General features: G+C 38.1%; 1 protein-coding gene across 1 annotated transcript in view; it reads right to left on the reverse strand.

Moving 5' to 3' along the window:
* The window catches only part of LOC126413013 (lactase/phlorizin hydrolase-like), a 247,660-nt gene that overhangs the window by 64,973 nt on the left and 156,692 nt on the right, over positions 1-25,995 (reverse strand). The window contains exon 13 of the mRNA XM_050082906.1: positions 8,648-8,796. Coding sequence (XP_049938863.1) covers positions 8,648-8,796 — 149 coding nt within the window. The remainder of the gene's footprint in view (positions 1-8,647; positions 8,797-25,995) is intronic.

Below are 25,995 nucleotides of genomic sequence, written 5' to 3' on the forward strand. Positions count from 1 at the left end.
TAAGACAAGGTGACTGTCTTTCACCTTTATTGTTCAACTGTGCCCTGGAGTACATATTGAAAGAATGATATAAGGGAACACAAAGAACATGTGAATTGCGAGTACTATAAATGATATAAGCTTGACCTGCTTGGGATTTGCTGATGATCTTGCTCTCCTGGCCAACAATATTCAAGAATCCATGCAATAAATTATACCAGTACAAGAAACAGCACAGAAAATTGTCCTCAGAATATCATTTGAAAAACAGAGATTATGCTAACGTACCAGCATCTTGCAAAGCAAATTACAATAGGAGTAAAAGAAATTAAAATCGTTGATAAATTTAAATATTTAGGTGAAATTATAACCTGCAATCTAAGCGAGAAGCCATAATGCCAAAAAAGAATAAAAACGTGAACAGAACACATTACGTTACAAAAAACACATAAACCAATAAAACTTATCTACAGATGCAAAATTAGAATTTTATAAAACAATTACACAACAGGAAGTCGTTTATGCAACTGAAACCATCTTTTAAACCACTAATACAGCATAAATTGACAAAATGCTAAAGATAGAAAGAAAAATAATTAGGACATGTGTAAACAGACAGTATCAAGTAAATGAGCATTGGAGAATAGCTTCAAATGAAACAGTATACAAGAAAATAAAGCCAGTAATGAGCACGATCCAGAAGAAACGTATATCACTCTTTGGGCACCTGAGGAGAAGACAAATACACAGAATTAGTAAGGGAATAAGAGATAACTTTGGAATAGTAAGAGCAACATTAAATGGATCACATAGATTAAGGAGGACATAAGAGAACTCCAAATTACAGTAGATGACTTAAAAAACAAAACAAAGAAAATGAGAATACTTCAAGAAGCACCAGTCTACAAACGAAGATGAATGAATTGGCTACAGGACGAGTAATCTCAGAAGAAGAAGGACAAAAAAATTGAAAGACTGAAGAAGTATTAGACAGACAGAAGAGCAATAAGAATAAATCATAATAATCCTTGTACAACCACTGTACTATTGAAGTGTCCAGTTCAGTAATATTCAACTGTACTGTATTCCTGAACAACAACGACCTGTATTAATCTTTTTATGCCTGATTAGAGTGGCCCAATGAAGGCCATAAAATAAAAATAAAATAAAAAGACGAGCAGGTGCATTACCGTTTCATTCCTTGATCGGCCTTCAGCTATTGTGATCAGTGATCTAATGTTATGTATCAGGACTGATTTAAGTTGGGACTTCCACACAAATTTTTCTCTGGGACAGACGAATGATTTATAGGAAGAATTCTCAAGGAGTTTAATTTACGTAACAAAGAGACCGCTTGAAAACACTCATTCAAAACACGATGTTGCTGAGCCTGTGTTGTTCATAAGTATGGTGACATATTCCTTGGGACATGCAGTAACAGGTACTACGGCGAGTACAGCTCTTATGAAATACACGTATTGGCAATTCCTAATACGGACATCCATCAGCTGTTATGAAGCAAAAGAAAATTTGTGGCCGACCAGGGACCGAACATGCATACCGCGCTCATCGGGAACGGCCACCTTACCGTTAGGCTATCTGAGCACACCCAATGGCCAGACCCGAACTTCCATATATGTCAACAATGTGTTTTCAACCTGCACTCGTACATTACTTATGTTTATTCCCCTACAGGGAGACATTTTAATCGAAAGTCACTTGTCCGGTGTCGGCAAATAAATACGACACTTTTCCGGCAGTTCCTCTAACACGAAACAATCCCAGCACTAAAGGATAGTTTTGACTGTCTCAGCTGACATACACTGCTGGGAGAAAAACTCAAAAATAATTAATGTAGAAGAATGAAATTTCAGGTATACATTAGTCTAGGTAACATAATACTGATTAACATTGTATGATCACAGCTTAATGTAAGGGCGAGATAAACCATTACAAAGTGGGTACATGAATAACAGGTGGAACAGCCAGAATGATGAACGTACATGTATATGCATTATGATGTACAGCTGCCGGATGTCATTTTGTGGGACGGAGTTCTATGTCAGGCGTTCTTTGCCGGTCCATACAGAGACGGTTAGTGCTGTTTGTGGATGGCGCTGGAAATGTCCGATGACGTCCCATGTGTCACGTGCTCGATTGGAGACAGGTATAGTGATCGATACCGAGGCAATACGTCGACACTGTCTAGAGCATTTTGGGTTATAACAGCGGTATACGAGCTAGCGTTGTCCACTTGGAAAACTGCCCCTGGAATGCTGTTCATGAATGGCACCACAACTGTCGAATCACCAGACTGAAGTACAAATTTGCAATCAAGGCTCGTGGGATAACCACGAGTGCTCCTGCTGTCATACGATATCGCATCCCAGACCATAGCTTCTGATGTAGGTCCAGTGTGTCTCGCACACAAACAGTTTGGTTGCTGGTCGTCAACTGACCTTCTTCTAACCACGACATTGGCACCACTGGCACCTAGACAGAAACAGTTTTCATCTGAAAGCACAACTGACCTCCACTCTGTCCTCAAATGAGCTCTCGCTTGACACACTATGAAGTTACAAATCACTGGAGTTTGGTGTCAGATGAATGCACGCTACAGGGCGTCTGGCTCGGAGCTGTCCTTGAAGTAACCGATTTGTTACAATTTGTTGTGGCGCTATGGTGCCAAATGCTACTCAAATAGCTTCTGCAGATGCAGTATGATGCGCCAGAGCTCCACTCGGAACAGGATGGTCGTCCCTCTCGGTAGTGCCACATGGCCATCTGGAGACCAGTCTTCTTGTGACCAGGGCTGGCAGCAGTTTTGTACAGTGGTCAAATGTTTGCCATATCTTTCTGCAAATATCCCAGAGGAAACATGCGACTTCTTTTAGCCCTATTACACGAACTCGTTCAAACTCAGTGAGGTGTTGATAATGGTGTCTTTATTTTATTAATTTTGGTTGATGAACAGCGCAACTATTTTCATAAATTGAAGTACAGGAGAGACTGCAACCATCCAAAAGTTTTTTCAAGTGATGTTGTTATACCATTACTGGTTTTGGGCCTGAGACCATCGTCAGATGTTAGCCTTGACTTCTTATGTCATAAATATAGCTAAATTTTTGTGATGCAATGTTTACAGACGACTTTTTCCATTTTCCATTTGCGTCATAAATTTAATAATGCTTTTCTGATTACATAGTTTTACACGTACATATATCCCTTATATTGTACTTCTACATCTACATCTACATCCATACTCCGCAAGCCACCTAACAGTGTATAACCGGGGGTACCTTGATTACCACAATCGGTTCTGCCTTATATTCCAGTCTCGTATTGTTCGTGGAAAGAAAGATTGTCGGTATGCTTCTGTGTGGGCTTTATTCTCTCTGATTTTATCCTAATGTCTCTTCGCGAGGTATACGTGGGAGGGAGCAATATACAGCTTGACTCCTCGGTGAAGGTATGTTCTCGAAAATTCAACAAAAGCCCGTACCGAGCCACTGAGCACCTCTCTTGCCGAGTCTTCCAATGGAATTTATCTATCATCTCCGTAACGCTTTCGCGATTACTACATGATCCTTTAACGAAGCGCGCTGCTCTCCGTTGGATGTGCTCTATGTCTTCTATCAACCCTATCTGGTACGGATCCCATAACGGTAAGCAGTATTCAAGCACTGGGCGAAAAAGTGTACTGTAACCTACTTCCTTTGTTTTCTGACTGCATTTCCTTAGTATTCTTCCAATGAATATCAGTCTGGCATCTGCTTTACCGACAATTAATTTTATATGGTCATTTAATTTTAAATCACTCGTAATGCCTTCTCTCAGATAGTTTATGGAATTAACTGTTTCCAGTTGCTGATGTGCTATATTGTAGCTAAATGAAAAACGATCTTTCTTTCTATGTATTCGCAGCACATTACACTTGTCTACATTGAGATTTAATTGCCATTCCCTGCACCATGCGTCAATTCATTGCAGATCCTCCTGCATTTAAGTACAATTTTCCATTGTTACAACCTCTATATATACTACAGCCTCATCCGTACAAAGTCTCAGTGAACTTCCGATGTTATCCACTAGGTCATTTATATATATTGTGAATAGCAATGGTACTACGACACTGCCCTGTGGCACACCTGAAATCACTCTTACTTCGGAAGACACCTCTCCATTGAGAATGATATGCTGCGTTCTGTTATCTAGGAACTCTTTAATCCAATCATACAATTGGTCTGATAGTCCATATGCTCTTACTTTGTTCATTAAACGACTGTGGGGAACTGTATCACGCATGAATAGCCCTCCTTCATGTATTGTAGGGCAGAGGACTGACTTTAGTTTACAATATATTCTGATCAATGAACGGAACTAAACCCAGGATGGCCAAAACATTTGGACCCCAGATCATACTCCAAACCTACGGCTGTTAAATCAAGCTTCGAACACCGCCCCAGACATATAGCGAGGGGATTCGCCTTCCAACTCTATCCCAGCCGTAACTCGTCGTGGATCGGCTCTTAAGCACTGTCAAAGCCGTAACACGTGTTGCATATAATTCCGAATGCTATTCTAGCCATAAAATATTATGGATCCACCTTCGAACCCTGTCCCGATCACAATTCGTGGTGGATCTACCCTCGAATCCCATCCCTGACATAACACAGGGTGGAAACACCTATGATATCTATCCTGATCCTATCCCAAAACTACCCTGTACCACGTGGGCCCTCCACATGAAACCAGGTACAGGAAAATTCTTGTATATGGGAACGAGTACGTGACAGCAAGAGGAATAGGAGAAAAAGTTGAAGCGGCAGCACCAGGAACCAGGGAAACAGTCATTTTTCGTGGACAGCGATAAGACGACTGGAACTGATTGTTTAACTAGTGTGACCGTCACATGTAGAGTAATAGCCTTGTATATGTCACAACACAAGCCCAGGTGTGATCCAAAGTTGTGAGCAACAATCTTATAGGTTTTTGTGAAGTGTGCTTAGATAAAGAGCATTGTGTTACCAGCTTTGGAACTGCATATACAACTACAGAATGGAATGCGTTCTTGACCCTGTGCAAAATTCTTTACGGGTTCCGGACTATAAGAAATGGTATTTACAGTATGTCTCTTTGTGCTCTCTACCAATCACATCCACGGGATGTCAGCTAACAAAAACCTTACAGAACAGGTACTGCATGTCTTTTTATAACATTCTGCTGAGTGTTTATTGAGGTAATAGGGATACATAAAGGCTGACTGCTGTCTATTTTGATGTCGATTTCATGACTGTATTCCTTGCGGGATCGGAAGAAAGCAATGTACTTACGCATTTGATCACTCCTTCCCGATGTATTTTACAAGACCTACGTCTTCCAAAGTTAGGTAACAAGATAATAAAGACATCCAACTCCTGCGAATTGATTTCTAGAAATAAACACTGTATCCTTTGCTATGTAATGATGTTGATTTTAGTCTTGTATTGTGAGAGCCATCCTCTCTAGCGCAGACTGTCTTTTTCCCACCAGTTTCCAAATGGGGAGGGGAGAGAGAAGGGAGCGGGGGAGGGGAAGGCCGGGGATTTCCCTGAGGTGGAGGGGGTAGTTAATGGATCACTTTACTTAAGTAGTCAATTAATTTGGTATGAAAAGTGTGCTTGTACTGGTGATTGGAATTTCAAGAGGGATAGGTGAGGTAGAGGGGGAGGGGATGTCGTGGGGGTTTCGCAGAAGGACAGGTTTTCCGCAGGGCCTCGTAAATCAATTAATATAACAGTAATTTAAGGAGAGAGGGAGGGTTTACCAGTACATGAAAAATCACTTAGCAGAACAATAGGTTAAGGTCATAAATCAATTAGGTGTCACAAATTAATTAATTAATTAATTTGCATGTAAATTTTACATCATAATTGCACCAGACTATGGTTTACCCCACTAAAGAACTACAATTACAGACAACTACGAGAAGAAGGTCTCGGAGGACGATGGAAATGAGGGGACTGAGATCAGCGATGGGCCTAGTCCTTGAAGTGAAGAAGAAGAGGAAGAAGAAGAAGAAGAAGGCTGTCAGAAGACGATAAGGCATAATTCATATGCTATAACAGGCTCTACGTCTTCCAACAGCACATATTAAATGAATGTTATATGATTCCGTTAAATATAATGTACTATATTCAAGAGCGCTGAATGAACAGTTAAACAGAGGTGAACCATCCACCGCTTCCTGTTCGAGGAGACTGTATAATATTCTTCAACGTAGTGCTACCAGACTTTGACGAATCACACAAATATTTGCTAACACAAGATAAAAACTGTCTCACACCAGAGGTTGGGCCACGTGTAGTACTCAGGTGGCCACACAGAGACGCCGGTTATCTGTTCATTTAATCTTCAGGAACGACCAGCGAATGGTACTGACATGTGAGACACTTTCTCACGGCAAGTAACTGAAAACAGGAAGCACTGTAACGTGAAGCGTTATCATTGTATATCAAATGAGTCACATACACAAATATTAGACATATCTCTTTAATGGTGTGTGGTATGAGTGTGTCTACAGCCATTGTGAATTTCTTGAGGGTAATTTACAAGCACAACTGTTTTAATATGAAACAACCACTGTGTTTCGTTGTTTATGGGTTAGCTAATTTCACTCCCTTTTTGAGCTACATCACAGTAAAAGAAAGGTATAGCACGAATTTTTCACACATTTGTGGGGAGGAAGTGACATGTGATGTGCCCTTGATAAGGATTTCACATAAACATAGTACGAGTAGTATGGGCACAGCTATCTCCGATGTGCAAGGAGTTCTTCTTACTGGGCAGCTGCAACTGTATAAGTCTATTTCATAAAATGAGGAAACCGCACAACAATTACTTAATTCACAAACTTGTGTTGTGTTCAGCCAGCCGATGGTGGCCGAGCGGTTCTAGGCGCTTCAGTCTGGAACCGCGCGACCACTACGGTCGCAGGTTCGAATCCTGCTTCGGGCATGGATGTGTGTGATGTCCTTAGGTTAGTTAGGTTTAAGTAGTTCTAAGTTCTAGGGGACTGATGACCTGAGATGTTAAGTCCCATAGTGCTCAGAGCCATTTGAAGCACTTTTTGTTGTGTTCATGACTGGTTTTGGAACACTTAAAGCTCCATAATATGGTGTAAAAGTAAAATCACCTAACCATCTGAGGCTATCCTCAACCCAACAACGTTGGGGTGGTTAAATCATTTTACTGTTCACACCAGATGATGGAGTTTTAGGTCTTTAATACCAGTCGTGCACAAAATAGGACACTGTAGATCAAGCAACCTTTGTGTGATTTCTTTATTTTACAAAATATCTGAAACTTGAAACCATAATGTAAAAGGGAACATATGTGACTCTTCTGTGGGTTTTGTCAATGTGCCATTGACATTGTAAAGTGTTACATGGCTCAGTGATAAAAAGTCACAAAGGGATCATAATTATACGTTTTAAATACTGATATCATTTTTGAAATAATGAAAGATAAGGTGTAATGCTACTTTCATAAAAGCATAAGTCAAATGCACGTGGAATAAGTGATCATTTGTGCATGTGTGTGATGGTTTAAAATCCCAGTCAGGTAATTCAAAAGCACTCAGATTAGTCAATATGTGAAGACAATGTATCCTCCAGAATTTTGTTGTACTGACTGCAGGAATTATAGTTCTGAATATCAATAAATCCCCTTTACTTAAAACACTAGTTTCACTTTTCTAAATGAAATTTCTGTGCTATATTGTTCTTCTTCAGTGTAAACAGAGATATCTCAAGTACAAGCTAGAACAACCTAACGTTTTTCAATACATTGTACTATCCAATAACATACTCAGCTAGCGTTCTCATTCCTTCAGTTGCAAAAAATTCAGTCATTTGTGACATTTCTTTGAACCATGATTCCATGTGCAGGCTGTATCCAATCCAAAGCAATTGAAATCCAATGTTGCACAACAACAGGCACTTTGCTGAATGTAATTCATATAACAAATTTCTTCTAAACAAACCTTCTATGTCTGCCATCTGTACAAAACATATATCTCTACTATCTTTCAACAATCACCACTCATAATGAAAAACATTTCTTCACTATCAAAAACTTCTTATATTATCACTAAATTTCTCATATAAAACTCACAAGATCAAACTAATATCATAATTAATTTCAATGTCATCATAATATTTCTGAGTAATAACTGTATCCAACGTATGAACATATCAATTTGTGTGATTCAATCTTTCTCTGATGTGTGCTTTAGCATTGGATTCAAGTGTCATGGGGTTCAAGCTGAATGTTGTGGAGATGTGGGGATCAATGTTTATAACAACAGTTTGCTTACCGTGCAACAGCGAGTTTAACAAGACCGAAGGCACTGTTAAATAACAAAATTTCTATGACATCCAAATAAATCTGAACAGAGCTTATACAACGCAAAATACCTTTTTCACATAATGAAAATAATTAATACAAAACAATTGAAGCTGGATCATAAGGGCAACTCTTATAACAAGATTACACTTTGGAAGAGGTGGATTTCGCCTTCAATAGTTATGTCAATAGCAACTTATTGTATCACAAAATATTCAGTTATCTCTAAAGAAAACTGAATAAAATCACTACTAGATACTACTTACCTGGCCATACGAGTTACCTGCAATCAACAACACAACAATTACAAATATATCACACAGGTATCCATGTTTCATCAGAATAGCATATGCAAACAATACATTCACATAATGGAATAGAGCAATGTACAATCCATATGAGTAAACCACAGGTTCAACAAAAAGACTAGTTCTGAATCAATATGAAAACTACAGAGTGCAGAAGAGATCCATTAGAATATAGCAATGTACAATACATATGAGTAAACCACAGGTTCAATAAAAAGACTAGTTCTGAATCAATATGAAAACTACAGAGTGCAGAAGAGATCCATACTTGTAATAAGATTTTAAATTAGATATCGCTTTTGCACAACCCTTGCACAGTGTGTACTAAAAAGAACCAACTTGATTAATGGCACAGTATCTACTAAGCACAATCCCATGTACAATTACTACAACAGTCTGCAGCACTATACTGACAACTCCTGGATAAAGTGAGCTACTGAAATGAAATGAGCGTTTGGCGTCATTGGCCGGGAGGCCCCTCGCGGCGCAGGTCCGGCCGCCATATCGCAGGTCTTATTACATTCGGCGCCACATTGGGCGACCTGCACGCCGGATGGGGATGAAATGATGATGAACACAACACAACACCCAGTCCCTGAGCGGAGAAAATCTCCGACCCAGCCGGGAATCGAACCCGGGCCCAGAGGACGGCAATCCGTCACGCTGACCACTCAGCTACTGGGGCGGACAGTGAGCTACTACTGCCTTCATACTGCATTTTTGTATATGAAGCGAACTCACCTTGAACAAAAAGCACTAGGATATCAATATTAATTCAAAATCACTGTGACTAAGTATCTTGCAGTCTGCTGAAGCTGTTCTTCAGTCACCTTAAATTGTTGTGTATGATTGGAAGATGCGGAAGCCATGCCAACAGATTGTTCTTCACAAGCCAACAACACCCATGTTGACCCTGTCTGTCTGGTGGTGCCTGCACTCCAACTTGATAAGCACCTTAGACTTCCCTTTGTGCACAACTTTTCTCCTTGGCACTTCTCCAGCAACTCCAACCACTGACTGTCCTTCCGTGAACACCAGTCAAGCCCTGAACCCTGGCCATCACCATAGCTCTGTGTGCCTCATGCTGACTATAGATGGCTCACCACTGGTTCTGGCATCAGATTATATGCTTACTTCCGAGAGATATACATTCAACTCACATTCAGTTGACTGACTGCTTGCTGCTGTCTGCATCTTTCCACGATAGTGTCAGGGGGGTGCTCCTGTGAGTCACATGTCTCACAATGGTTGCTCTCTGGAAGCATCAGTAACACAGAGCCAAGAACAAGATCGGTGATGATGGAGAAATGGCCATGCAGTTTATACAACGTGCCTCAAGGTAATAAAATTTCCTCTAAGCATTACTATACTCCTAAATATATTTATGTGATACAAGTTTTGCAAGAAAACGTCATTAGTTAACTATTCATACAATTCTCCACACATCAAATAGTGCAAAACAATCTTGTGTAATGTTGTAGGTGCATATCATTATAGGGGAAACATTTGATAACTCAGATGACATATTACATTAAAAAGCATTGAAGAAATCAGAGCTAAAGTAATAATGTGCCAAAAGATGTTGGAAACCATAAAACATTTAGAAATTGCATTACTTGACATATCAGATGTTCTCCACTTTAAAAAAGTTTTTGATAACAGTGTCACAAAATAAGATTAAAATAACTGTACAAGAATCATCTGACCTATGCATATCTAAAGAGAATTATAAACATTAATCCTGAAAATTAATTGTAAGTACCTTATAATCAGTGTGAATAGTAAAGAAACATTTACATTAAACAATTTGTAAAACCAATGAGAGAAAATTGATCATTAGTGACCTAGCATGGCTGACTCTAGAAAGGGTAAGCAGACATAAACTTAAATAGCTTTGAAGTATGCAGTAATAAAATTATGATACACATCACATATGCTGTTTATGTTAACAGATCCAGAGTAACATGAACTATTTAATAAAATAAAATGCTCTAGGAGAGCTCAAGTTAACAAATGGTCACTTTATCTAAAACATTCCACAGTAGAAAATTTTTCCATATCACTCCAGTGATTTAGATCACGCAACCCCATTACCTACTTTCTGTTATTATTGAGTTCTTCAGCCTGAAGAGTCGTTTTCTGCACTTCTTCACCACCTCTATTCTATAGAATCCTTGTAAGCCCTGAATTTCTACTGGAACTTACACTAATTTCTACATGCTTACCATATTGTATCCTTAGTCTCCCCTGTACAGTTTGAACCCCACACATTTCCTTTAATACCAGATTAACAATTTATTGGTGCCTCAGGATACTCTGTCAAATGATCCCTGTTTATAGTCAGGAAGTTCCATAAATTACTTTTCTCCCCAGTTCTGTTCTTTATCTTATTTGTGGTTCGACTTACGCAATTAATTTTTAGAATTTTTATAAGTCACTACATTTCAAAAACTTCTGTCCTTTCCTTGTTTGAACAGCTTACCATCCATTTTTCACTCCAATCATTGGCTAAACCCCAGAAAATATCTATAGAAGAGATGTTGTAAGACTTATATTAATATTAGAGTTAAGAAAGAACTCTTTTTCAAAAAGACTTCACTTGATGTTGACAGTGAGCATTTTTCATCCTCTCTGATTAAGCCATACCCAGTTATTTTGACTCCCAATCACCAAAAACTCATTTGTAAGTGTCTCATTTCATAAGCCATCTTTGTCAACGCCACCTGATTTGATGCAACTACATTGTGGTTTTCTTGTCTCACATTTGTGGATGTTCATCTTATAATCTCACTTGAAGACACCACCCATTCCATTAAGCAGTTCATCCAAGTCGTTTGTCATCTCTGACAGAATTAGAGTGGGATGTTTAATTTCCTTTCCAAACTGTTATTGTGTTAACTTAACACTTAAACAGAAATAAAAATGTATGGAGAACCAAGAAATGAATAAAGAAAAATAAGCAAACTAATCACAAATACTACATATAAGGTTTCAGCCCTGTAATGTTGCTCAGACTCAATAATTTTTTATTTAGGATAAATTAACCTCTATGCATTTAGATGAGGGTTATCCAGGATGTCAAACACCACAATTTAATCATCAAAAAAATATTATTTAATTTGATCTGACTTACTATCGCCTCTTTTCTGTTTTAATGGGTGCCATATCAACCACTTTACAGGGAGTCATTTTTAGTACTCCATATATTTCTTCTTCCTAATTACTCACTGTCTGTCCATGTATTTCAACAGATTTCCACTCTTTCTTGAGATGTAATGCTCGTACATACTTCATACTTAATGAGTTCAGATAAATGTTAGCTGTATTCCTGCCATATGGAGAATGTCCTGAATATGTGTCTCATAAATTATTTATATATCTTCAAAATTACTGACATATTGTACCCAGTCTGAATGACTCATACTGTAGTATATCCCACACAGTCTACAAATCTCTCACACATATAATTCATCTCTTTTGACTGATGAATGGTAAAGAGAGATGAGAATACATTTTACCTCTTCCCTGTCAACAAAGATTTTCCATTTCTCAGAGGTAAACTGTGTTCTAAAATAAAATAGCTTTTGGTGTCCCTACATGCAGAAAGAAGTATCTCTCCATTTTTGAAATAAAGTTCTTCATTGGTTCATGTTACATAGCTTACGAAATCAAACCTTCAATAATAAAAGTGTAAGATTCGCGTTCTGGTTCTAGGTAAAGGCTCTTACATAACTTCTGCAATTAAGCTTATTTGTGTAGTAGGTACTGTATTCTGCATAAATCCACTTTCTGTGAGGTTGCTTAACTTAACCATCTCACCCTTGTCAAAAGTTATGAGAATTTTTTAAAAGTTTTTTTGTATGCATTGTAAGGCTCCATAGGAGCCAAAACTATTATATTCTTATTAGATTAAAATATCAATAAAATGTTGAGTTCAACATAGTTTTAATCATCATTATCTAAAATAGTTCTTCTGGGAAGTACCCCCTTATGAATAGTGCAATATTGTTCAAGTTTTTCATTCTCCTTCCTTCCCACGTAGTTTTTCACCAGTTTCCAGTTTTCATCATGATTCTGACTGCTCCATAACTCATTACAAAAGTTTTAAATTTATTATTCGTCTTTAACTCCCTTTGGTTCCAAGATTTTGAACTCTTTTCATTTCCACATTACTACTCGCTCTGCCTCCACCACTCCCAGAGGCAACCTGGACAAACTGTAAGAACATAACCAATTTTCTTGATTTTGTTTCTAGTTATAACAGCTACAAATACAGTACCCATTTGATGAAACTACTGTGGTTGAGTCTATATTCTTGCAAGTAGCTTAACACTTTGGTCACAATAAACATTCACTTTATGACCTGTAAGTTAATTTTGGAACTTTTTAAATAACTAACGATTGCTAGTAATTCTTTCTCAGTATTTTCTCATATTTAAATAACAAATGAAAAGGCACTGGACCTGTACTCTGGTCTCAGCCTGTTTATGAATTAATGTTCTTACTGGTTGTGTTCATCATCAAAGATTTATAACTTTTCAAAACAAGTCCACAACCATCAAAATGTAACAAACACACCTCTAGATATAGCGTCGTTAACTACATTTAAATAAAAGTTGTAGGAAAGGACACCGTAGACCATTTCTTTAGCTGCCACTGGCTTGTAATAGCAGGCTGTGGACATGTAAGTTGTAGCAACATTTACGCAAAAAGATTGCGAGACGGGTTACTCATGCTCAGCGAAACATGCCCCAAAAAGTGGTAATAACTGGAGCCAGCATGACAGCGTCACCACAACAGGGTAAGTACAGTATTAGAGCAATGTGACCTGGCTCCAGGTAACAGTGTATCAGATGCTCCCAAGAGACTTATCAAGAACTGAAAATTTTGATTCAGAGGCGTTTGGATCCCAGCAGTTCTACCAAAGCGCCAGGAGTTTGCTAGTCGACGAAACAACTTGGCACCCCCAGCTGCAGCCATAGGGTCGACACTGGGTCAGAATAGCCGCCTGTCGCACTAAGTTCACACTGTGGGACTTGATGCCACAGCACCGCCAATCCGCTGACCTGCCGTTCGCGCCTGCTGCCACCAGACTGGTGCTAGGTGGCAGTAGGTCATGTCCCGTGCACATCAGTCCTCATTTGTCACCATCAGGGATGCGAACCTTGCCTGAGACCCCAGAATGCACACGTTCAACAGCAGAATGCAGTCGCGCCACAACAAAGAGAGCGCTGATTATATCAGGTCCTTGGGAGATTGGTGGGCCGCAGGGTTACGTTGTCAGTACTGCAACTGCTGACACTTGTACCTCTTCACTGAGGTTGAAGCCAGCTGACCGCTGGCCATTGCTGTTCCAACAAACTGGAGTGGTCCTTGTCTGCCTTATGGTAATAATGACAATATGTGAAATTGATGTACAATAAAGTATTTCTCTGGACCACCAGTTTTTCACTGGGCCTCACTAAACTGTCACTCCAACACTTACCCTACAGAGTAATTTTGGGAGAGCTGACATCGCCACCAGTGGAGTAAATATATAATCGACACTTTGGGAGTTTGATTCCTGGTTTGGACTGATCTTTGCTGTCATCATCGGATCTTGTAACATATTAACATATCATGAAATGACGACAGTTCAGATGTGTCGAAACCAATAACCAATATGAAGATTTACAGTCGATCATGGCGAACCTGGTTCTTAAAAATAATATAAATGTAAGTCTTAGTTTTAGTCTGGTTGATGTGGGTAATACAATAACAAGAGTGTCAAGAGAAGGAGATGTGGCTCTTTGTCTAGTAGTATAAGCTGTTGACCAGAGTAATTATTGGGGAGGAGAAGTTACCTTTAGTGATTGTTTCAGTGTGTAACAGTATATTTGAGCAGGTACTCACTCACTACATAATTTATAGTGAGAAGTAGTATGACCATGTTACTGTTGAATGTTCTGGTAATTTGATTTTGTTTTTCCAGTGTAAGGAATATGGATTGTTATTTAGGCATGTATAGTAATGGAAATGTGTAGGACAGTGGTGTGTTTAAATATTTTTCTTTCCAAGTCTGCATGTGTGGCCATCCTCCGCAGTAAGCATATCACTACTTGTTTTGTAAGTAAAACTACCTTTTCCTGCTGCTAGTTACCTTATACATCCCATACGCGTCAGTGGGATCTACAACGATACAGTTTTGTTAGTTTTAGATTATTAAAGAGTTCTCATAACGATTTTTTGTAAAAAAAGTAATTACTTACGATTTGTTGGTCTGTGTTTCCTCACATCTGGTCTGGAGGTCGCACTATCACCTTTATTACTGCCATATAATCACAACTTTGTGTTCTGACCTTCCTCGCACTTTTCACCATGTTTCTCACTCTTTCTTTGTGGAGTAGTATTCTTCTTTTGTCCCTTGATACAACAATTTCGCCTGACGCTTCTTTTCACAACGTAAATATTGCGACTCCATTACGTGTTTCCTCCTGTTTGGTATGTTTACCTATTTGTTGCCAACCTAGCGAAGTATATGTTCGAGACTAAGTTCTCTTCATGATGTTTATACCGTGTGTGTGTGTGTGTGTGTGTGTGTGTGTGTGTGTGTGTGTGTGTGTGTGTGTGTGTGTGTGTGTACGAGCGGGAGAGAGAGTGAGGAATAGAGCCGACAAGTTTTTTTTTTTTTTTTTACTTTGGTAACAGCTGATTTTACTTTTCGTTTCAGTATTCTGTGGAGGGGTTCATGGATGAGTAAGTGTAAAGATGTTAGGTGCTATTATTATTATTATTATATTGGACAGTATTATTATATTAATTCTCTTTGGCAGCGTTATTCCATTATTTTATCTATCAGTGTAAATAATGAATTGCTTGGCATGTGTACTTGGTCACTCAACAGGATTTTCACATCTGCTTTGGTTTTCTGTACATGGTACTTGTCTTGCATGCTTGGGAGGTGTTCTGCAACTGTGGATTGATTTCTCCCACATTTTCAGGCTCTCATGTGTTCTTTGCATCTGACATAAAATGTTCTACCTGTTTGTCCTGTGTATGCGCCTTCACAGGTGTTACACTGTAGCTGATATAAGCCTGCTTTCTGGTACATGTCTCTGTTTTTTGTCAGTTTTCAGGTATATTTTTGTATAGAATTGTCTATTGTGTATGGTACGTTTATTCCATGTCTTTTGAAAATATTGATGAGTTTATGGGCGACTTGGTGACTGTATGTCATTGTGTACCATCTTGTGCTTTCTTTCATCTTTTCTGATTATCCTGTGTAGTCATTATGGAACTTCTTGTCTGTGTTGGGTTCTGTTGTGTTGTCTGTGGTTTGGAGCTTTCTGATCTTATTTTAATTTTAATTTTGTTGTTTAGCTTTAGGACTGTGTTATCATTTTAACCACTATTTTGTACCTTTCCTCAATAGCTGTCCTTCTTTACTGTTTAATTGTGTGTCCATAAGATTCACTAATCTTGGTATAATTTGTGTGTGTTTTTCTTGGTTGTGTGTAAAGGTATTATGCTGTGACTGGAGTTTATTGAATTGTTTGATATTTCTTCTATAAACTGTTTCCATTCTTTGTACAGCAGTTTTTGTGTGCTTTCCGACCTTGTTGACCAAATGGGATAACCTATCACATTATTAATGGTGTCTTCAAGCTGTAAATGTGTCTTATAGAAATCGTAATTTTAATCTTGTTTTTTAGAGTGTAGGGATTTGATTTCGTATTTTCACCACAATTTATGAGCAGAATGCATTGCATTTTGGAGGCTGGGTGAACTGTTCTTAATCTTTGCACGGATATATTTAGGTACAAGATTGTTATATTTGCATATGTTGTTGAATTTTATATGTCGTATGGTTTTACGGATGTTCAGATGAAATCTTCCGAATTTCTGGCATAGGCCATATAGAAATTCCTGCCATGGCATGAATAACAAGTTTGTTTGTGTGGCCATCCTCCGCAGCAAACATATCAATAATTGTTTTGAAAATAAAACTGCCGTTTTGTACTTCTAGATACTTTATTTATACCACACCCGTTTCGCCTTTTCCTTTTATAAGACATCATCAGTGGGATCTACAACGATACAGTTTTGTTAGTTGTAGATATTAAACAGTTCATGTAGTGGTTTCTTGTAACAAAGTAATTACTTACTCTCTGCTGATCTCTGTTTCCTCACATCTGGTCTGGAGGTGGCACTATCATTTTTATTGATGTCATATAATCACAACTTTGTGTTCTGGCCTTCCTCACACTGTTCACCATGTTTCTCATCCTTTTTGTGGGGTAGTATTGTTCTTTTGTCAGTCGATACAACAACTTTGCCAAACACTTATTTTCACAACGTAAATGTTGCGACTCCATTACTTGTTTCCTCCTCTTTGGTATGTTTACCTGTTTGTTGCCAATATGTTCGAGACTAACTTCTATTCATGATGTTTCTTTTTTTCTTTTTCTTTTTTTTTTTTTTTTTTTTTTTTGAAAACGTTGGTGTCAGCTGATTTCACACTTTTCGTTTCAATATTCTGTGGAGTGGTTCATGGATGAGAGAGTGAAAAGGTGTCAGGTGCTATTATTATTATACTGGACTGTATTGTCATATTAATCTTTTTGGGATCATAATTGTATTATTTTATCTTTTAGTGTAAATAATGAATTATTTAGCATGTGTACTTGGTCATTCAACAGGATTTTAACTTCTGCTTTGGTTTTCTGTATATGGTAATTTTGTTGCATAGTTAGGTGTTTTTTTATCCTTGATTCTACTTATTTTCATGTCATCTTCTCTAGTGGTTGGTTTGTGGTCATTTTCTCTCAGGTGTTCTGCAAATGTGGATTGGTTTGTCCCATATTTCCTGGCTCTCATGTGCTCTTTGTATCTGACATCAAATGTTCTATCTGTCTGTCCTATGTATCTGCCTTCACATGTGTTACACCGTAGTTGATATATGCCTGCTTTCTGGTATATGTTTTTATTTTTTGTCAGTTTTGGGATGTAGTTTTGTATAGAATTGTCTGTTGTGTATGCTATGATTATTCCCTGTCTTTTGAAAATGTTGGTGAGTTTGTGTTTGTATGATATTGTGTACCATCTTGTGCTTTCTTTCACCTTTTCTGATTATCCTGTGTAGTCGTTATGGAACTGCTTGTCTGTGTTGGTTTCTGTTGTGTTGTTATCTGTGGTTTGGAGCTTTCTGCTCTTATTTTACTTTTAAATTTGTTGTTTAGCTTTGTGACTGTGTTATCATTGTAAGCATTATTTTGTGCTATCTGCATTATTATGTCCATTTCTTTTTGGTGAGTGGTACTGTGTTGAGTCTATGGATCATGTGTCGAAGTGCTGCTTGCTTTTGTGTACGTGGGTGTTTTGAGGATTGGGGAATGATAATGTTTGTTGCTGTTGGCTTACAGTAAATTTCAAACATATGCTTTTTTTAGTGTTTTATCTGGAAAGTTAATTTGGTAGTTCTGTTCCCTTTTAAATGTGAATTTTTTAGTTTTTTGCATCTTGTTGATGCCAGTGAGTACTGTTTCAATTTTTGTTTGTGGTTCATCTAGTAAGCAAAGGAAGTACTAAAGTGGTATTTATGAAACTGTATGGAAGGAGTGAATGTAGGCTATATCAAAGTGATTAAACGTGGGGTTGGGAACGTAGGTGATTGAAATGGAGTTGGATTTACCCCATTGGGTGCTAATGGGTGTCCTGTTGAGGCTCTAGAGCCCAGGGTCAGATGCAAAGAAAAGTGCATGTACCGCTGACTTTTGCATCATGTGGGGTCAAAGTGCTGCCAATGTTGTTGTTTTGCACACTATATGCAATGCACAAGAAATCGTTGATAGTTGTGTTGCAGATATTGTGACAGAAACGTTAGAAGTACCAGCATTTCCCCAGAAGCAGGGTGATTGGATCGTAAAATGGATGATCAAGTTCATGGGGCTGAATCTGTTGAAGAATGTAGACCAGGGGTTCAGAATGGATTGGGAACACAAGTACTGGATCAGAGTATTGCAGGGAAAGCAGTTAACTTACACATCAAATTGTTTAAAGCACTTTTGCAGTCTCATATAAACGAGGTGTATGAAGTAAGTGAAGGATAAAACGTGCAGCTGAAAATAAACATTCTCACTGAACATGACGCCAAATTTAACTTTCGGGGACAGAAAGCTGATGACAGTAAAGAGGTAACGCAAGGCGCGTCTGTTGTATGGGACCCACCAGTTAAACCGTGTACAAGTATGCTAACGGATTGTTTGCTTGAAACAGTGCCACCAGGCATCAGAAATTTGTTTTATGGGGGTAGGGGGGAGGGGGGGGGGGGGAAGGACTTCCAATAAATCAAGCTTTCGAAGGGGAATCAAGTCTGTAGTGCAGGGTAAAGTGGGAGGAATAAGTGGGACTACCTTGTTAGTGTTGTGATTGGTAGTGGTGTATGTGGTTTTCTCGTAAGGGTAGATCTGGGTGTGTATTCTTTTTGGGAAAAAGTAGGTGTAACTACTGTCTCAAGGACAAGGTAATACCAAAACAAAGTGTTAAAGAACAAATGAATAGACAGAGGACATGCCAAATATAAGAGTTTAATGGGGCAAGGCCATGTCTCTTTAAAGTTGATATGCTAACTATAATTAGTTTGAAAAGGAAGAATGTAATTGTGGAGTACAGAGCTATAAGCTGTATGTGCATAAACGTGACAAGAGATCTAGCAGTGAAATATGGTTTATGGTATTTGAGATAATGGGCAGTGCAATGGACTTGTAAGAGTTGTTGTGAGATAAAGTAATCTAACGAGACATTCCTAGGTGATGACAGCCATAGTAAATATATGAGGAACGTTACAGTGTAAATATCAGAGAGAAAGGAATTCTGTAGAGCTTAAAAAAATTGTAAGCATGGAGGAAGCACTGTGAGAGTAAGAAAGTGCCCACCACACGGATAAAGTAGACCACAGATCTGCTGAAGGATCTGCAAGGAAGCAGCGAAAGTATAATGTTTAAAATTTGCAGTCTAAAATAATCTTGGGAGTGTGCCATTTATTTTTCGTTACTGGGAATAATCATGGTGGGGAACCAGTCTTGAACAAGACTTGAGGGGCTCAGTCTTCCTCATGGAGCAGAAAAACGTCTTATCACTACTTAATTTTAGTAGGAGCATTGTTAGCCTCTGCTGTTGGGCAGTGCAGTGTCGCAACATACAGGCTATAGCAACACCTACGCAAATGAGTATGAGAGGTGGGGTTGCTTTGCTCGGCAAAACCTGCACAACACAGGGGTAGCAGCTGGATCAGGTAGAGCGGTGTCACCACAACAGGGCAAGAACTCTCCGTTTCGGACCCATGCCACAGCACTGCCAATCTGCCGTCCGTGCCTACCGCTACCAGAGTCCTTCCAGGGGGCATCGGCTCAAGTTCCATGCACTGTAGTGTTCCCTTGCCATCGTGGTGCACATAAGCAGGGCCCAAGTCGACTGATGCAGGCATTCACTAGCGTATCACAGTTGCAGCACAAAAAGGATGTGCACATATTGTGACATTAATACGACAATACGGGTTATACTAGTACAATCATCTTTCTATCCAGCTTCTGCCCATGCAACTGGACAATTTCGTATACAACTGTCAACCTGCGAAATTACCGTCTACAACCTGGCTAGCTCTTGGTGACGTTTTCAGCTGTGTACTACTATTATAATTTTGATACATACGAAAACATGTTTCATAATCACAGCTAATGAGGCTTTACAACGCTTATTTACCTCCTTTTCACTTTTTGAACGATCTGAAGTTGATTGCGGTGTGGGCACTAAATGTTTTTACTTTAAAAAAAACTTTTTTCTATTTAATGAAGCCCCATGTATGTCTACCACTTTTTATGTACTGTCCTCCAACGTTTTCCCTTTCTTGAAAGAAATGTGCCTGTAAACAAGATCAGTGCTATCAGCCACTAAATGTAAAGAAAGGTACGAATCTAGACAATTATATTTTGTTTTTACCTAGCCAACATTCTATTTTCTCAAATTATTGCTGGCAGTTGCTACCAATCACTCCATGGCTACTGTTCTTCAACACGCCACTTAACTTAGGGTCATTTAGTGCTTGGTTAGCAAGTAATTTTCTGCAAAATCCATATACCCTGTTAAAATTTGTTTCTTTATTAGTTGTTAATTCTGTTATGACTGAATTATCTCATTATTCGACAAAATTCAACTCTCAGAAACATTCTATCTACATATTTCAAATATTTTACAGCAGATTTGTCACTTTCCCACGAGGGCTATCCACAAAATACATTACGTTTTGGAATTAAAAATAATAAAGTATTGGAAAATTTTTTATTATATACAGATGAAAGCCACACTTAAATACTACTTTTCTACATAGTTGCCATTTAAATTAAGGCACTTATCGTAGCGATGGACGAGTTTCGAAATTCCGTCGTCGTAAAATTCGGCCGCCTGCGCCTTCAACCACATGGTTACCTCTTCTTGAAGCTGTGCGTCGTCATCAAAACGCTGCATAGTCAACCACTTCTTCATTGCTGGGAATAAGTGGAAGCCGCTCGGTGCCAGGTCGGGACTGTACGGCAGATGAGGAAAGAACTCCCACTTAAAAGATTCGAGAACATCACGAGTGGCATCTGTCGCGTGGGCCCTGGCTTTGTCGTGAATCAGCAAGATCTTTGAGCCCAGCTTTCCCCTGCGCTTGTTTTATATTGCTCTTCTGAGGTTGTGCAGAGTTTGGCAATACCTCTAAAGTCTATTGTAGTGCCTCTTTCCAGGACACCCACAAAAATCACACCTTTCCTGTCCCAAAAGACAGTCGCCATCACCTTCCTTGCCGACATTGTCTGCATGCATTTCTTGGGTTTTCGGGGTGAATTTGTGTGCCCCCACTGCATTGACTGCAATTTTGTCTCACAGTCCACATGCTTAACCCATGTTTCGTCACCAGTAACGGTGGGATCGAGTAATGAGTCGCCATGTTTCTCGTAAGCGTCCAAAAACGTTAACGCTGCAGCCATTCGCTGATTTTTGTGAATCTCTGTCAAGATTTTTGGTATCCACCCTGCACAAAACTTGTGGTAACCAAGCTTTTCGGTAATGATTTCGTGCAACAAAATGGTATCTGAAAAAAACTTGAAGTATGTTCTAGGACAGACATATGTTTTACCCAATCAAACTCACAAAGAAGATCATCAGTGTTCTCCACATGGCGATCTTCTCTGTTGCAGAAATTTGTTCAAAAGTCTTAATTTAGCAACAAGTTTAACATCCCATCTTTCTTTGACGTAACTACCAATGGACTGTGTTATTGACTGCAACCACTTTCCATAATCTGCAACTTTCCATTTCTGAATTTTGTTTTTTCAACAGCTGTTGCTCCTGCAAATGACAACCCAAATGATTTAATATGAAACATCTAATTGGTTTCATTTGATTTCCATTCATATATCCTTATTTTGCCTGATCTCTCACTAAATAAATATGAATTCCAGTAAAAAACCTTCTGAATACCGGCTTTCAGGTTGCCAAGTTTCTCATTTCTCAGTCTTCATAACTTTTGTTAAAAAAAAACTTCCAGAAATTGTCTTCTTTCTTTGATTACTAATATTTATACGAATTGAAATTCTGTATTCAAATGAAACTCCAAGTTTTATAATTCTGTCCATTCCAAATACGAAATTATCACTCACGTCTGGAATCAGCATGCACCTATGGAAAAATTTCTTCTTCCAGTGCTAAATGATAAAAATACTTGCAATCTTACTATTTCGCTATGCCCTATAGTGGTACTATACAATCAGTATTTCAACAAAATCTTTGCTCTGTCTAGTTTTGTTCTATACTTTTTCAGAGATTTCTGAAACTGGACTACCAGTGTAAATCAAGCATTCACTATCTCAGCCATAAATATCAACGTAAATACTCATATATGTAGTTCCCCATTCTTCACTTCTTTTCCTCACTTCATCTGAACACAACAGATCATTTTCAGCGCTTTAAAATCCTTATCCTGACAATTTATTTTCCCTTAAAATCCACATGTGCCAATTATAAGGCACTTACAGCGGCACCAGGTTCTATCCCACTTTGACTAAGCACTGCAACTGAATCATCATTACATACAAGCTATTTCCATATTTCAGTTGAGGTGGTAGCTGGAAATAGGACTCATAGATATTCAGATAAACTGCTTTAAGGATTTTTTCCTGTTGATGAAGTTATTTTATTTATTTTCCCCTACCACATTTTCAATTAAATATGATAATCCTTGTTACAATAAGTGTAGTGTCTCAACATTAATGTGATTATTTTAATACAAGAGATTTTTTTTTAATGAAGGTGTTTGACCGACTGTTTAAACCAATGGATGGAAAAAGGACACATAAGCCCATATCTTTTATCTGACCACAAAAGTGATATAATAATTTATTAACAAAAGGAAAACATTTCTTCAGATAACACACTTTATTTTCTTTTTAGAAATAAGAATATTGCAATCAATGTTCCAATGTAATCAGTTAACAGCCGTAAGACCCAAAATCGCCTTCATTTTCAGATATTACTTCTTCCACTTCTGTAGCGTGTGGGTGATTATCAACTAGAAAACTCTCAGTACAGTATTGGCTCTCTTTATCATTGAAGTGGTATATGTCTTTAACATCCTTTATATTCTTTGCCTTTACCATAAAAGGGAAACAATCATCACTCTGTAATGATTGGAATGTTTGTACATCAAATAGATGTAAAAAATCTTAAAGGAACATAGCTTGGTGCATTAGTTTCTGAAGCAAGTAACACTCCATCTTGTTTGGAATGTACTTGTACGTAACACTGATTTTTCAATGGATTTCGCTTGGACAAGGGGCTTGTAGGAAGAGCATGCTCATTAGTCCACTCCAGTCTTTGTTTCTGGCAGTGTCAAATATACACTGAATGGTGGAGATCGGCATAAACGATTGTTTCATGGAATGGCTTGATTGTTGGGATAATGATTTTGTTCTTTAGAGACGAATTCACTATGCTAAAACTCGTATGAAATTAGAATGAGTGTTCACATACTGTGAAGAGATGATTTACAGTAATATTTCATATGCGCTAATGAGGAGAAAGCCACCATTGCCTTATCCTTATTTTGCCCACATGCAGCATCAGGAAGAAATATTATAATTCTCAAATCTCTATAATTCCTAATTTTATCAGTAAGACAGCCACTAAGAATAGATAAAATATGGTTGGCATCTTTCCTTGGTTGTGTCTGTAAGACAGTACATACAGGATGTCTTGTCATTATAAAAAGCAATATTGAACATGAATATCTACAATAATCTTCGTAAAACTGACTAAAACCATAAAGCCTTAGTCGAGGAAAGTTTCGGGCAGAATCGAATTCTATGATTACGCATTTCTCACTGTCTTTATCTTCCTCTAAAATTTATCTTCTCATTTCAACGTATTTCTCAACATCTTCTTGTGAAGTAAAGATACGACTCTGGAGTATAGTTGCCAGTTTTGTTTCACAATGTGTTAAGTAGTCACATAGAAGACAATAGGTTTTTGGAATAAGAATCTATATTTCTGTCTAAAGAATATGAAATATGTGCTATAACTCAAAGAAGAAGGTCCCCAGTATGATCTATTAGATATTTCCTGTACATTTCAGAGAGTGTTTTAACGTTTAACTCTGGATCACTGAAATATTAATAGATTCGCTCTTCCAGCAATGACTGTTGTGTGACTGATTTGTCATCGTTTCACATGCATTGTGACTGAAATTAGATGGCCTGTTAGTATGAGTACCTCTTTTGTTCAAAAGAGATCTATTTAATGCAGCTTTCTCTTTTTCTCTTGAATACTGAGTGCTGTTTTATCACATACCTTACGTAAAGTTAAGAAAAATTCCTGACAGACTTTGACTTCCGTCCCTAGCAGACATAACCTGTAAGCCCAGATATGTTATCTAATCTTTGCATCTTTGCAGCATTGAGATCTGTATTGTTTGGTTCATTATATATGAAGCAATTAGTTATGATTGTATCTTGAATTTCTAGAGACTCACTTAACCAAGACTTATTGAAACATTCTTCTTGGTATTCTTCATTTAAATCTTCCTGCTTGTAACTGTCCTTCTGGCAATACCCCTTTACACATTGAAACGTTTTGGCTGCTGTTACCATATTTGAAGCAGCAACATACCGTTTGCTTGTATTTCTTGCTACTTTACTATATTCTTTATTCGTAGACTTCTTTGCTATCGGTTTTCTTCCACCACAGTGGACGGACCTTTGAGCTCTAGGCCATCAGTACCTCCAGCATAAACATCCTAGAAAGTCATGTGAATTTATGTAACTTACTTCAAAACTGATTTAATCATTTCTTTTACGGTAACAAAGCAATAAATTTTAACGTAAAAGTTAGTGTAGGTTACCCACCATTCGTTATGCAGCAGCATTCGGCTGTGGAATTATTTCATGATACTTCCCTCCTATCTTCTAGAGATGACTGATTGAAGCAGAAATTGCAGAAACTGTAGATGGAAGTATAATTTTTTTTACTTTATTCCACCAATCTGGATACCACTTCCCAACTTTTAGAGAATTACAATTATTTTCATTGGTGTTATTATAATACTGCCCTGTATTCCTGAAACAATCTTTGACTTGCTGTTAAACATTCAGAATTTGTAAAAATTAGTATCTCGTATCTCTAGCCCCCCCTCACACCCTCCAAGCATATAATAACTTGTTTACAACAAGAGGCAGGACCTGGTCATGTGGAATATTATCAATAACATGCCTTTTCGCGTCAAAACATCACAATCACATTTCAAGCTACTAAACTTGAAAACATCTTTCTCTTCTATTTGCACTTAATTCTTATCTCTAGCCATCCCATCATAAACAACAGCATCACCACACATTCTAATTCTATTAACTTCGCTGTCATTATTTACAGACGATCTCTTCATTCCCTTCTCCCACAACTCTACATCTTTCACATCTAGCACTTTTTCAGTAACTACAGGATCACATTTTCCTCTTCCTTCCAAGTTACCCAGTAATTCATTAATACTAAGTTCATATTAAATATTAGTTAATATTACCCCTTCCCCTAGTATATCACTTTCTGCCAGGCTATAGAAAACTGTGAGTACATCAGTATCCAGTTCAATCTCTTCATTGCAAACATGTCAACAGACACCAGGTTTTTGTTCGCTTTCTTTACTTTCGAGAACCAGTGATCAGACTAATCTTTTCTCTTGATTTGCATCCAATCAGACTATGCAGATTCCCTCATTTCCTCTTTCTTTAAATACTTTATTAGATTTGTTAGCTCAGTT

This window comes from Schistocerca serialis, chromosome 7 (assembly GCF_023864345.2).
Source record: "Schistocerca serialis cubense isolate TAMUIC-IGC-003099 chromosome 7, iqSchSeri2.2, whole genome shotgun sequence".
Taxonomy (NCBI): domain Eukaryota; kingdom Metazoa; phylum Arthropoda; class Insecta; order Orthoptera; family Acrididae; genus Schistocerca; species Schistocerca serialis.